Source organism: Cherax quadricarinatus, chromosome 10 (genome assembly GCF_038502225.1).
Source record: "Cherax quadricarinatus isolate ZL_2023a chromosome 10, ASM3850222v1, whole genome shotgun sequence".
NCBI classification, from domain to species: domain Eukaryota; kingdom Metazoa; phylum Arthropoda; class Malacostraca; order Decapoda; family Parastacidae; genus Cherax; species Cherax quadricarinatus.
Window position 1 is genome coordinate 15,094,205 of NC_091301.1, and position 13,521 is coordinate 15,107,725.

Genomic DNA, 13,521 nt, shown 5'->3' on the forward strand with positions numbered 1-13,521 from the left:
TGTGGGCCTACCAGCTTTCTCCTGCTTGATTTGAAGCCGCAAGAATTTATGAGTATACATACGTCAAACACTGTACCTCGTAAGACGTATATATACGACCAAAACAGTCAAAGGGTTAAAGTGAAGGCATAGTACTTCCCATTTCCAGTACTCAAGTCCAGCTATATAACAATAACTGGTTTCCCTGAATCCCTTCACTAAATATTACCCTGCTCACAATCCAACAGCTTGTCAGGTCCCAAAAACCATTCGTCTCCATTCACTCCTATCTAACACACTCACACATGCTTGCTGGAAGTCCAAGCTCCTCGTCCACAAAACCTCCTTTACCCCCTCCCTCCAACCTTTTCGAGGATGACCCCTACCCCGTCTTCCTTCCCCTACAGATTTATATGCTCTCCAAGTCATTCTACTTTGATCCATTCTATCTAAATGACCAAACCACCTCAACAACCCCTCTTCAACTCTCTGACTAATATTTTTAGTAACTCCACACCTCCTCCTAATTTCCACACTCCAAATTCTCTGCATAACATTTACACCACACAATGCCCTTAGACAGGACATCTCCACTGCCTCCAACCGCCTCCTCATTCCTCCAATCACTCCGATACTAATATCACCAAAAGTAGCCAATACCACTGATAAAGATACCTAAGGACAACTCTAATCTGTACTTCTTATATATTTTTGTCCAGCAGATGGCCAGTTAGTGATGTCAAATTTCCAGATGATCTGGTATATCCATTTTCTCTACTTTCCTCTCATTTTTCCCTGAAGTCCCCAGGAAATTCACTTGCCTCTTGAAGGAACAGGAGGGGTTTCTTACCCCTTCCCTTACAATTTCTCACTGCCATTACTGACCTGACCACTACTTGCTACTTCTCACAGTTTTTTTTTTTCCTTATTTTTGGGTTTCAAAACAGCACCTTTTCAAGCTTCCCTCAAGATATTTACTGTTTACCTGACTCTGTTCCCATACTTGTCTCAGATTCCCAATAATTTCTCAATTCTTCATACCAAGAGGGCACTTAACTTTACAAAACCTTTTAAGATCACCTTGGAAACACATGATATTCCACAAGTTTAGGGAAAAAAAAGTTGAGGAAAGACTGTTGAGAGCTAAGTGTCATGTCTCAAGAACAACAAAAAATGAAGGGACATGATCACAATACAATCATGTATGCACACGTGTGTAGACTGCTTGCTGTTTTGTCAACATAAATCGGATAAACCTTAAAGCCTTCCAAAAATAGAGAGAACAAAAAATGCACAGCCCAAATTAAAATGAGAACTAAAAAAAAAATCTTTGCTAGAACTGAATGAAATATTGTAGAAGCAAAATTCAAGTCAGCAGAGGAGTATTAGGGGTTAATGTGTTACGGGTGCATTGCTCAGCTTCATCTACCCACCTATCTTGTCTTTACCTATATAATACTTGTTGTCAGAATCTGCCCGATTCATCATCTCCAAGAGTTTCACTTCAATCTGTGCCTGGTTGAGAAATGGTTTCTTGTTCTTTATTATTTTGATGGCCGTCCATGCCTGTTCCTCATGGTCGAAGGCTTTTACAACCTAAGGAAAAAGTTTGTTGTACTAGAATTCTAATATCAGATCTTACATATAAAACATCACAGGTATTATTTTGTAATTTTAAATAAAAAGTTAAACACCTCAGCATGAGAACATCATGGTATCTGAGGGAACACCATTAATCAAAATTATGTCTTTAAAGATGTTTACACAAATTGTAGACTTAATTTAATATTGTAAGACAGTAATATTTTATACTACAATATTAATGTGTTTCTATGAGAAACAATCTAGATGCAATTCAACAAGACCAACTAGAATTCTAAAATCTCTATCATTATCAAGAATGTAAACACAACTCACCTGACCAAAAGAACCTTTGCCTATTAATGAGTCAATTTCATATCTATCTTCAAACTTTTCCCCAGACTTGATCATGTAATCATGGTTGTCATCGTCATAACCATCATTGTAAACTTTCCGCTCCTTTTTGTGCATGCTTGGACTCTGACCCTGGGTTTGTTGGGCCCTTTTCTTTTTCTTGGCATAGTAAACCTAAAACAGATATTAGACATTATATAAAATGCTTATAATAACATTTATAACATATCTTTCTTCTTTCAACACACCAGCCGTACACCACCGAGGCGGGGTTGCTCAAAAGGAAAAACAAAAGTTTCTCTTTTTACATTTAGTAATATATACAGGAGAAAGGGTTACTAGCCCCTTGCTCCTGGCATTTTAGTCGCCTCTTACAACACGCATGGCTTATGGAGGAAGAATTCTGTTCCACTTCCCCATGAAGATAAGAGGAAATCAACAAGAACTAGAAAGAAAATAGAAGAAAACCCAGAGGGGTATGTATATATATGCTTGTACACATAAGTGCAGTGTGACCTAAGTGTAAGTAGAAGTAGCAAGACATACCTGAAATCTTGCATGTTTATGAAACAGGAAAAAGGACACCAGCAATTATTTTTTATTTTTTTTTTTCCAACAAGTTGGTCGTCTCCCACCGAGGCAGGGTGACCCAAAAAAGAAAGAATATCCCCAAAAAGAAAATACTTTCATCATCATTCAACACTTTCACCACACTCACACATTATCACTGCTTTTGCAGAGGTGCTCAGAATACAACAGTTTAGAAGCATATACGTATAAAGATACACAACATATCCCTCCAAATTGCCAATATCCCAAATCCCTCCTTTAAAGTGCAGGCATTGTACTTCCCATTTCCAGGACTCAAGTCCGACTATATGAAAATAACCGGTTTCCCTGAATCCCTTCACTAAATATTACCCTGCTCACACTCCAACAGATCGTCAGGTCCCAAGTATCATTCGTCTCCATTCACTCCTATCTAACACGCTCATGCACGCTTGCTGGAAGTCCAAGCCCCTCGCCCACAAAACCTCCTTTACCCCCTTTTTCCAACCCTTTCGAGGACGACCCCTACCCCTCTTTCCTTCCCCTATAGATTTATATGCTTTCCATGTCATTCTACTTTGATCCATTCTCTCTAAATGACCAAACCACCTCAACAACCCCTCTTCTGCCCTCTGACTAATGCTTTTATTAACTCCACACCTTCTCCTAATTTCCACACTCCGAATTTTCTGCATAATATTTACACCACACATTGCCCTTAGACAGGACATCTCCACTGCCTCCAACCGTCTCCTCGCTGCTGCATTTACCACCCAAGCTTCACATCCATATAAGAGTGTTGGTACTACTATACTTTCATACATTCCCTTCTTTGCCTCCATAGATAACGTTTTTTGACTCCACATATACCTCAACGCACCACTCACCTTTTTTCCCTCATCAATTCTATGATTAACCTCATCCTTCATAAATCCATCCGCCGACACGTCAACTCCCAAGTATCTGAAAACATTCACTTCTGCCATACTCCTCCTCCCCAATTTGATATCCAATTTTTCTTTATCTAAATCATTTGATACCCATATCACCTTACTCTTTTCTATGTTCACTTTCAACTTTCTACCTTTACACACATTCTCAAACTCATCTACTAACCTTTGCAATTTTTCTTTAGAATCTCCCATAAGCACAGTATCATCTGCAAAAAGTAACTGTGTCAATTCCCATTTTGAATTTGATTCCCCATAATTTAATCCCACCCCTCTCCCGAACACCCTAGCATTTACTTCTTTTACAACCCCATCTATAAATATATTAAACAACCATGGTGACATTACACATCCCTGTCTAAGACCTACTTTTACCGGGAAGTATTCTCCCTCTCTTCTACACACCCTAACCTGAGCCTCACTATCCTCATAAAAGCTCTTTACAGCATTTAATAACTTACCACCTATTCCATAAACTTGCAACATCTGCCACATAGCTCCTCTATCCACTCTATCATATGCCTTTTCTAAATCCATAAATGCAATAAAAACTTCCCTACCTTTATCTAAATACTGTTCACATATATGCTTCAATGTAAACACTTGATCTACACATCCCCTACCCACTCTGAAGCCTCCTTGCTCATCCGCAATTCTACATTCTGTCATACCTCTAATTCTTTCAATTATAACTCTACTGTATACTTTTCCTGGTATACTCAGTAAACTTATTCCTCTATAATTTTTACAATCTCTTTTGTCCCCTTTCCCTTTATATAAAGGGACTATACATGCTCTCTGCCAATCCCTAGGTACCTTCCCCTCTTTCATACATTTATTAAACAAAAGTACCAACCACTCCAACACTATATCCCCCCCTGCTTTTAACATTTCTGTCATGATCCCATCAGTTCCAGCTGCTTTACCCCCTTTCATTCTACGTAATGCCTCACGTACCTCCACCACACTTACATTCTGCTCATCTTCACTCCTAAAAGATGGTATACCTCCCTGGCCAGTGCATGAAATTACCGCCAATTACCAGCAATTATACCATCATGTAAAACAATTACAGGCTTTCATTTTACACTCACTTGGCAGGACGGTAGTACCTCCTGGGTGGTTGCTGTCTACCAACCTACTACCTTTATTTATATATATATATATATATATATATATATATATATATATATATATATATATATATATATATATATATATATATATATATATATATATATATATATATATATATATATATATATATATATATATATATATATATATATATATACACATACATATACACAGGTCTCCCTCAACATTCGCGAGGGTTAGGGGATCAAGAGCCTTGCGAATGTTGAAAAACCGTGAATGTTTGGTGCCCCCAATATATTGTAGGGGAATATAATACAATACTGCTTCCTTAACTTGTTGAACCATGAACAATCATAAAATACATGAAAATGTCGTAAATTGTACTAAATATATACATGTTATGCTTTAATAACATGTATGTTATTAAATACCACAGATTCTACCACTGACTCCACCACTTCCCCAACCACTGCGAGTCCCTACTACCCTCCCTCCGACCCCCGCAAGTGGCAGCCAGCCCTCCCACCACTCAGTGTGGTGAGTGTTTTGTTTGTTCATTATTTGCTATTAAACTACAGTATAAATAATGTAAACCCATTCATGACTGCATATTGCAATGGCTATTCGGACAGGTATTAGACGGTGACATCATGCGTTTACTCTTGAACACAGCAAAGAATCAAACATTTCTGCTACTGCTAATAATAACAATAACAATAACAATAATAATAATAATAATAATAATAATAATAATAATAATAATAATAATAATAATAATAATAATAATACAATATAATTGAAGAAGGAAATTGTACAAAAATACGAGGGAGTGGTTGACACATCGTCAGTGTGGCTTTGTTTATGCTGGAGTGAGCGTTAGTCTCCCTGCTCTTCCAAACATTTCATGATAATTCACCGGTTGAGGCAGTGGTATTTAATAACACATATATTATAAATAATAATAGTACATATTATTAATAACATGTATTATTATTATTATTAATAACATGTATGTTATTAAATACCACTGCCTCAATCGCTGCCTCAACAGCTGCCTCACCCACTGCCTCAATCGCTGCCTCAACAGCTGCCTCACCCACTGCCTCAATCGCTGCCTCAACAGCTGCCTCACCCACTACCTCAATCGCTGCCTCAACAGCTGCCTCACCCACTGCCTCAATCGCTGCCTCAACAGCTGCCTCACCCACTGCCTCAATCGCTTCCTCACCCACTGCCTCAATCGCTGCCTCAACAGCTGCCTCACCCACTGCCTCAATCGTTGCCTCAACAGCTGCCTCAACCACTGCCTCAATCGTTTCCTCAACAGCTGCCTCACCCACTGCCTCAATCGTTTCCTCAACAGCTGCCTCACCCACTGCCTCAATCGCTGCCTCAACAGCTGCCTCACCCACTGCCTCAATCGCTGCCTTAACAGCTGCCTCACCCACTGTCTCAATCGCTGCCTCACCCACTGCCTCAATCGCTGCCTCAACAGCAGCCTCAACAGCTGCCTCACCCACTGCCTCAATCGCTGCCGCACCCACTGCCTCAATCGCTGCCTCAACAGCTGCCTCAACCACTGCCTCAATCGTTTCCTCAACAGCTGCCTCACCCACTGCCTCAATCGCTGCCTCAACAGCTGCCTCACCCACTGCCTCAATCGCTGCCTCAACAGCTGCCTCAACAGCTGCCTCACCCACTGTCTCAATCGCTGCCTCACCCACTGCCTCAACTGCTGCCTCAACAGCAGCCTCAACAGCTGCCTCACCCACTGCCTCAATCGCTGCCTCAACCACTGCCTCAATCGCTGCCTCAACAGCTGCCTCAACCACTGCCTCTACCACTCTAGTCACACTCAATCTACAAGCACCAAACACAATGAATAATTGTGAAATGTTTGGAAGAGCAGGGAGACTAATGTTCACTCCAGCATAAACAAAGCCACACTGACAATGTGTCAACCACTCCCTCGTATTTTTGTACAACTTCCTTCTTCAATTATATCGTATTTATTATTATTATTATTATTATTACTATTCTTATTATTAGCAGTAGCAGAAATGTTTGATTCTTTGCTGTGTTCAAGAGTAAACACATTTTTTATTATTATTATTATCACACTGGCCGATTCCCACCAAGGCAGGGTGGCCCGAAAAAGAAAAACTTTCACCATCATTCACTCCATCATTGTCTTGCCAGAAGGGTGCTTTACACTACAGTTTTTAAACTGCAACATTAACACCCCTCCTTCAGAGTGCAGGCACTGTACTTCCCATCTCCAGGACTCAAGTCCGGCCTGCCGGTTTCCCTGAACCCCTTCATAAATGTTACTTTGCTCACACTCCAACAGCACGTCAAGTATTAAAAACCATTTGTCTCCATTCACTCCTATCAAACACGCTCATGCATGCCTGCTGGAAGTCCAAGCCCCTCGCACACAAAACCTCCTTTACCCCCTCTCTCCAACCTATCCTAGGCCTACCCCTACCCCGCCTTCCTTCCACTACATACTGATACACTCTTGAAGTCATTCTGTTTCGCTCCATTCTCTCTACATGTCCGAACCACCTCAACAACCCTTCCTCAGCCCTCTGGACAACATTTTTGGTAATCCCGCACCTTCTCCTAACTTCCAAACTATGAATTCTCTGCATTATATTCACACCACACATTGCCCTCATACATGACATCTCCACTGCCTCCAGCCTTCTCCTCGCTGCAACATTCATCACCCATGCTTCACACCCATATAAGAGCGTTGGTAAAACTATACTCTCATACATTCCCCTCTTTGCCTCCAAGGACAAAGTTCTTTGTCTCCACAGACTCCTAAGTGCACCACTCACTCTTTTCCCCTCATCAATTCTATGATTCACCTCATCTTTCATAGATCCATCCGCTGACACGTCCACTCCCAAATATCTGAATACATTCACCTCCTCCATACTCTCTCCCTCCAATCTGATATTCAATCTTTCATCACCTAATCTTTTTGTTATCCTCATAACCTTACTCTTTCCTGTATTCACCTTTAATTTTCTTCTTTTGCATACCCTACCAAATTCATCCACCAATCTCTGCAACTTCTCTTCAGAATCTCCCAAGAGCACAGTGTCATCAGCAAAGAGCAGCTGTGACAACTCCCACTTTGTGTGTGATTCTTTATCTTTTAACTCCACGCCTCTTGCCAAGACCCTCGCATTTACTTCTCTTACAACCCCATCTATAAATATATTAAACAACCATGGTGACATCACACATCCTTGTCTAAGGCCTACTTTTACTGGGAAATAATATCCCTCTTTCCTACATACTCTAACTTGAGCCTCACTATCCTCGTAAAAACTCTTCACTGCTTTCAGTAACCTACCTCCTACATCATACACTTGCAACATCTGCCACATTGCCCCCCTATCCACCCTGTCATACACCTTTTCCAAATCCATGTCACCGTCTAATACATGTCCGAATAACCATTCCAATATGCAGTCATGAATGGGTTTACATTATTTATACTGTAGTTTAATAGCAAATAATAAACAAACAAAACACTCACCACACTGAGTGGTAGGAGGGCTGGCTGCCAGTTGCAGGGGTCGGTGGAAGGGTAGTAGGCACGGGGGGAAACTTGAATATAATTTGGCGGCTGGGAATTTGGTGGCTGGGAATTTGGCAGTTGGGAATTCGCAAATGTGTGAAGCCCGCGAAAGCTGAAAACGTGAATGTTGAGGGAGACCTGTATATATTCGTTCTTTCAACACACCGGCCGTATCCCACCGAGGCAGGGTGGCCCAAAAGGAAAAACAAAAGTTTCTCCTTTCACATTTAGTAATATATATAGGAGAAGGGGTTACTAGCCCCTTGCTCCTGGCATTTTAGTCGCCTCTTACAACACGCATAGCTTACAGAGGAAGAATTCTGTTCCACTTCCCCATGGAGATAAGAGGAAATAAACAAGAACAAGAACTAGTAAGAAAATAGAAGAAAACCCAGAGGGGTGTGTATATATATGCTTGTACATGTATGTGTAGTGTGACCTAAGTGTAAGCAGAAGGAGCAAGAAGTACCTGAAATCTTGCATGTGTATGAAACAGAAAAAAAGACACCAGCATTCCTACCATCATGTAAAACAATTACAGGTTTCCACTTTACACTCACTTGGCAGGACGGTAGTAAAATGAAAGCCTGTAATTGTTTTACATGATGGTAGGATTGCTGGTGTCCTTTCTTCTGTATCATAAACATGCAAGATTTCAGGTACGTCTTGCTACTTCTACTTACACTTAGGTCACACTATACATACATTTTTTTTTTTCAACAAGTCGGCCGTCTCCCACTGAGGCAGGGTGACCCAAAAAAGAAAATCCCCAAAAAGAAAATACTTTCATCATCATTGAACACTTTCACCACACTCACACATTATCACTGTTTTTGCAGAGGTGCTCAGAATACAACAGTTTATAAGTATATACATATAAAGATACACAACATATCCCTCCAAACTGCCAATATCCCAAACCCCTCCTTTAAAGTGCAGACATTGTACTTCCCATTTCCAGAACTCAAGTCCGACTATATGAAAATAACCGGTTTCCCTGAATCCCTTCACTAAATACAGTGGAACCTCAAAAATTGAACTTAATCTGTTCCAGGAGCTAGTTCTAAATTCAAAAAGTCTGAAATTTGAAGCAATATTTCCCATAAGAAATAATGGAAATACAATTAATCCGTTCCAGAAACCCAAAAATATTCACACAAAAAATACATTTTATAGAGATTAAATACAGTTTTACATACAACAAATACTATAGTTTTTAATTATGTATAGTAATACAAATAAAATAACATTTTTACTTACCTTTATTGAAGATTGGTGATGGCATCTGGAAGATAGGGAGGAGGAGAGAGAGAGTTGGGGTTAGTGTTTGGAAGGAGAATCCCCCTCCATGAGGGCTTCAGGTAAAGCCCTCTCTGGGGTTACTTCCCTTCTCTGGTTTTTAATGCCACTAGGACCAGCTTGAGAGTCACTGGACCCCTGTCTCACAAAATAACTGTCCACAGTCCTCTGTTTCTGGTGCCTCTTTAACATTTCCCTAAATTGGAACATGGTTCTGTCACTGAACTTGTTGCAAAGATGGCTTGTTTCAGCTTGCTCAGGGTGGTACTTCTGCGCAAACATTTGGACATCATTCCACTTGGCACAAATCTCCTTAATCTTTGAAGAAGGCACCTCATCCACTCCCTCTTCCTCCTCCTCTGAAGCAAGTTCCTCAGCTGTGGTCTGATACTGCTCCAGATGAAGCTCTTGCAGCTCTTCAGTGGTTAGCTCATCCCTGTGGTCCTCCACCAACTCTTCCACATCCTCCCCACTCACCTCCAACCCCAGGGTGTTCCCGAATGCCACAATAGAGTCCACAACAGGCAGAGGGTCACCTGGGTCAGGGTCAGCCTCAAACCCTTCAAAATCCCTTTTTTGGACACAATCTGGCCACAATTATCTCCAAGCAGAGTTCAAAGTCCTGGAAGTCACTCCCTCCCAAGCCTTACCTATAAGGCTTATGGAGTTGTAGATGTTGAAGTGATTCCTCCAGAACTCTTAGGGTCAACTTAGTGTCTGTGGTCACTTCAAAGCACTTTTCAAACACTGCTTTTGTGTAGAGTTTTTTGAAGTTAGAAATGACCTGCTGGTCCATGGGCTGGAGGAGAGGAGTGGTGTTAGGAGGCAAGAACTTCACTTTTATAAAACTGAATTCCTTAGACAAGAGGTCTAATAAGTTTGGAGGATGAGCAGGAGCATTGTCCATTAACAGGAGGCACTTGAGTGGCAATTTCTTTTCCTGGAGGTATTTTTTCACACTGGGGCCAAACACTTCACAGACCCACTCTTTGAAAATTTGCCTTGTGACCCACACCTTATGATTAGCTTTCCACAAGACACATAACTTGTTCTTAAAGACTGTTTTTCTTAAACACTCTGGGATTTTCTGAATGATACACAAGTAAAGGCTTCACTTTAAAATCACTACTAGCATTAGCACAGAACAAAAGAGTAAGCCTGTCTTTCATAGGCTTGTGTCCTGGCAGTGCCTTTTCCTCCTGTGTGATGAAGGTCCTTTTTGGCATTTTCTTCCAAAACAAGCCTGTTTCGTCACAATTAAACACTTGTTCAGGTTTCAAATCTTCACTATGTACCCCTTAAACTCCTGTACAAACTTCTCAGCCGCCCGTTTGTCTGAACTGGCTGCCTCACCATGTCTTACAACATTGTGTATGCCACTATGCTTCTTAAATCTGTCAAACCAGCCTCTGCTGGCCTTAGATTCACCATCAGCACTGGTTGCAGAAGTTTTCTGTACCAGATCGGGATGCAACTTCCTTGCCTTTTCGCAAATAATCGTCTCTGAAACACTATCACCTGCAATCTCTTTATCCTTGATCCACACCAGCAACAACTTCTCAACCTCTTCAACTATTTGTGGTGTTTTTTTGGTTAGCATATTAACACCTTTCGCAACATTAGATTCCTTGATTTGTTCTTTCTTTGCCAGGATAGAACTGATGGTCGACTTGTTTTTCCCAAACATCCTGGCAAGCTCAACAAGTCTCACACCACTCTCATACTTCTGCATTATTTCCTTCTTCACATCTATGGTGTTTCTCACTTTCTTTACCACAGGGGTACCACTAGCAAGTTTCCCTGGGCCCATGGCAGCTTATTTCACAGTCCCACAAGCACTAAACATAACGAAATAATCATAAAATGTGTGAATGAGAGCACAGGTTAGTGTTCACTCAAGCATAAACAAAGCTAGACTGCTCATGGCACCTGCGCGGGGACGCGGACAGAGCGGGCCAGCGGACAGGTCCTGTACCTGGCGGTCTGAAATTAGGGGCGCGTTCGATAATTGAGACACAGTTTGTCCGAAAAAATGGTCTTATTTTCGAAACGTTCGATATTTAATACGTTCGATTTTTGAGGTTCCACTGTATTACCCTGCTCACACTCCAACAGATAGTCAGGTCCCAAGTATCATTCGTCTCCATTCACTCCTATCTAACACGCACACGCATGTTTGCTGGAAGTCCAAGCCCCTCGCCCACAAAACCTCCTTTACCCCCTCTCTCCAACCCTTTCGAGGACGACCCCTACCCCGCCTTCCTTCCCCTATAGATTTATATGCTTTCCATGTCATTCTACTTTGATCCATTCTCTCTAAATGACCAAACCACCTCAACAACCCATCTTCTGCCCTCTGACTAATACTTTTATTAACTCCACACCTTTTCCTAACTTTCACACTCCAAATTTTCTGCAAAATATTTACAAAACACATTGCCCTTAGACAGGACATCTCCACTGCCTCCAACCATCTCCTCGCTGCTGCATTCACAACCCAAGCTTCACATCCAGATAAGAGTGTTGGTACTATACTTTCATACATTCATTTCTTTGCCTCCATAGATAACGTTTTTTGACTCCACATATACCTCAACGCACCACTCACCTTTTTTTCCCTCATCATTTCTATGATTAACCTCATCCTTCATAAATCCATCTGCCAACACATCAACTCCCAAGTATCTGAAAACATTCACTTCTTCCATACTCCTTCCCAATTTGATATCCAATTTTTCTTTATCTAAATCATTTGATACCCTCATCACCTTACTCTTTTCTATGTTCACTTTCAACTTTCTACCTTTACACACACTCCCAAACTCATCCACTAACCTTTGCAATTTTTCTTTAGAATCTCCCATAAGCACAGTATCATCAGCAAAAAGTAACTGTGTCAATTCCCATTTTGTATTTGATTCCCCATAATTTAATCCCACCCCTCTACCAAACACCCTAGCATTTACTTCTTTTACAACCCCATCTATAAATATATTAAACAACCATGGTGAGATTACACATCCCTGTCTAAGACCTACTTTTACTGGGAAGTAGTCTCCCTCTCTTCTACACACCCTAACCTGAGCCTCACTATCCTCATAAAAACTCTTTACAGCATTTAGTAACTTACCACCTATTCCATATACTTGCAACATCTGCCACATTGCTCCCCTATCCACTCTATCATATGCCTTTTCTAAATCCATAAAGGCAATAAAAACTTCCCTACCCTTATCTAAATACTGTTCACATATATGCTGCAGTGTAAACACTTGATCTACACATCCCCTACCCACTCGGAAACCTCCTTGCTCATCCGCAATCCTACATTCTGTCTTACCTCTAATTCTTTCAATTATAACCCTACCGTACACTTTTCCTGGTATACTCAGTAAACTTTATTTCTCTATAATTTTTACAATCTCTTTTGTCCCCCTTCCCTTTATATAAAGGGACTATACATGCTCTCCGCCAATCCCTAGGTACCTTCCCCTCTTTCACACATTTATTAAACAAAAGTACCAACCACTCCAACACTATATCCCCCCCTGCTTTTAACATCTGTCATGATCCCATCAGTTCCAGCTGCTTTACCTCCTTTCATTCTACATAATGCCTCACGTACCTCCCCCACACTTACATTTTGCTCTTCTTCACTCCTAAAAGATGGAATACCTCCCTGGCCAGTGTAAGAAACTACCGCCTCCCTTTCTTCCTCAACATTTAAAAGTTCCTCAAAATATTCTCGCCATCTACCTAATACCTCCATCTCCCCATCTACTAACTCCCCTACTCTGTTTTTAACTGACAAATCCATACGTTCCCTAGGCTTTCTTAACTTGTTTAACTCACTCCAAAATTTTTTCTTATTTTCATTAAAATTTCTTGACAGTGCCTCTCCCACTCTATCATCTGCTCTCCTTTTGCACTCTCTCACCACTCTCTTCACCTTTCTTTTACTCTCCATATTCTCTGCTCTTCTTATAACACTTCTGCTTTGTAAAAGCCTCTCATAAGCTAACTTTTTCTCTTTTATCACACCCTTTACTTCATCATTCCACCAATCACTCCTCTTTCCATCTGCCCCCACCCTCCTATAACCACAAACTTCTG

General features: G+C 41.0%; 1 protein-coding gene across 3 annotated transcripts in view; it reads right to left on the reverse strand.

Moving 5' to 3' along the window:
• Window positions 1–384: 384 nt before the first annotated feature.
• The window catches only part of mnb (minibrain), a 260,612-nt gene continuing 247,475 nt past the window's right edge, over window positions 385–13,521 (reverse strand). The window contains exons 5-6 of one of the 3 annotated variants that reach the window (XM_070083668.1): window positions 1,897–2,088; window positions 385–1,575 (exon numbers count right to left, since the gene is read on the reverse strand). In XM_070083668.1, the coding sequence (XP_069939769.1) occupies window positions 1,405–1,575; window positions 1,897–2,088 (363 nt within the window). In that variant the 3' untranslated portion in view covers window positions 385–1,404. The remainder of the gene's footprint in view (window positions 1,576–1,896; window positions 2,089–13,521) is intronic. The other 2 variants (XM_070083670.1, XM_070083669.1) reach the window with 2 other exon arrangements.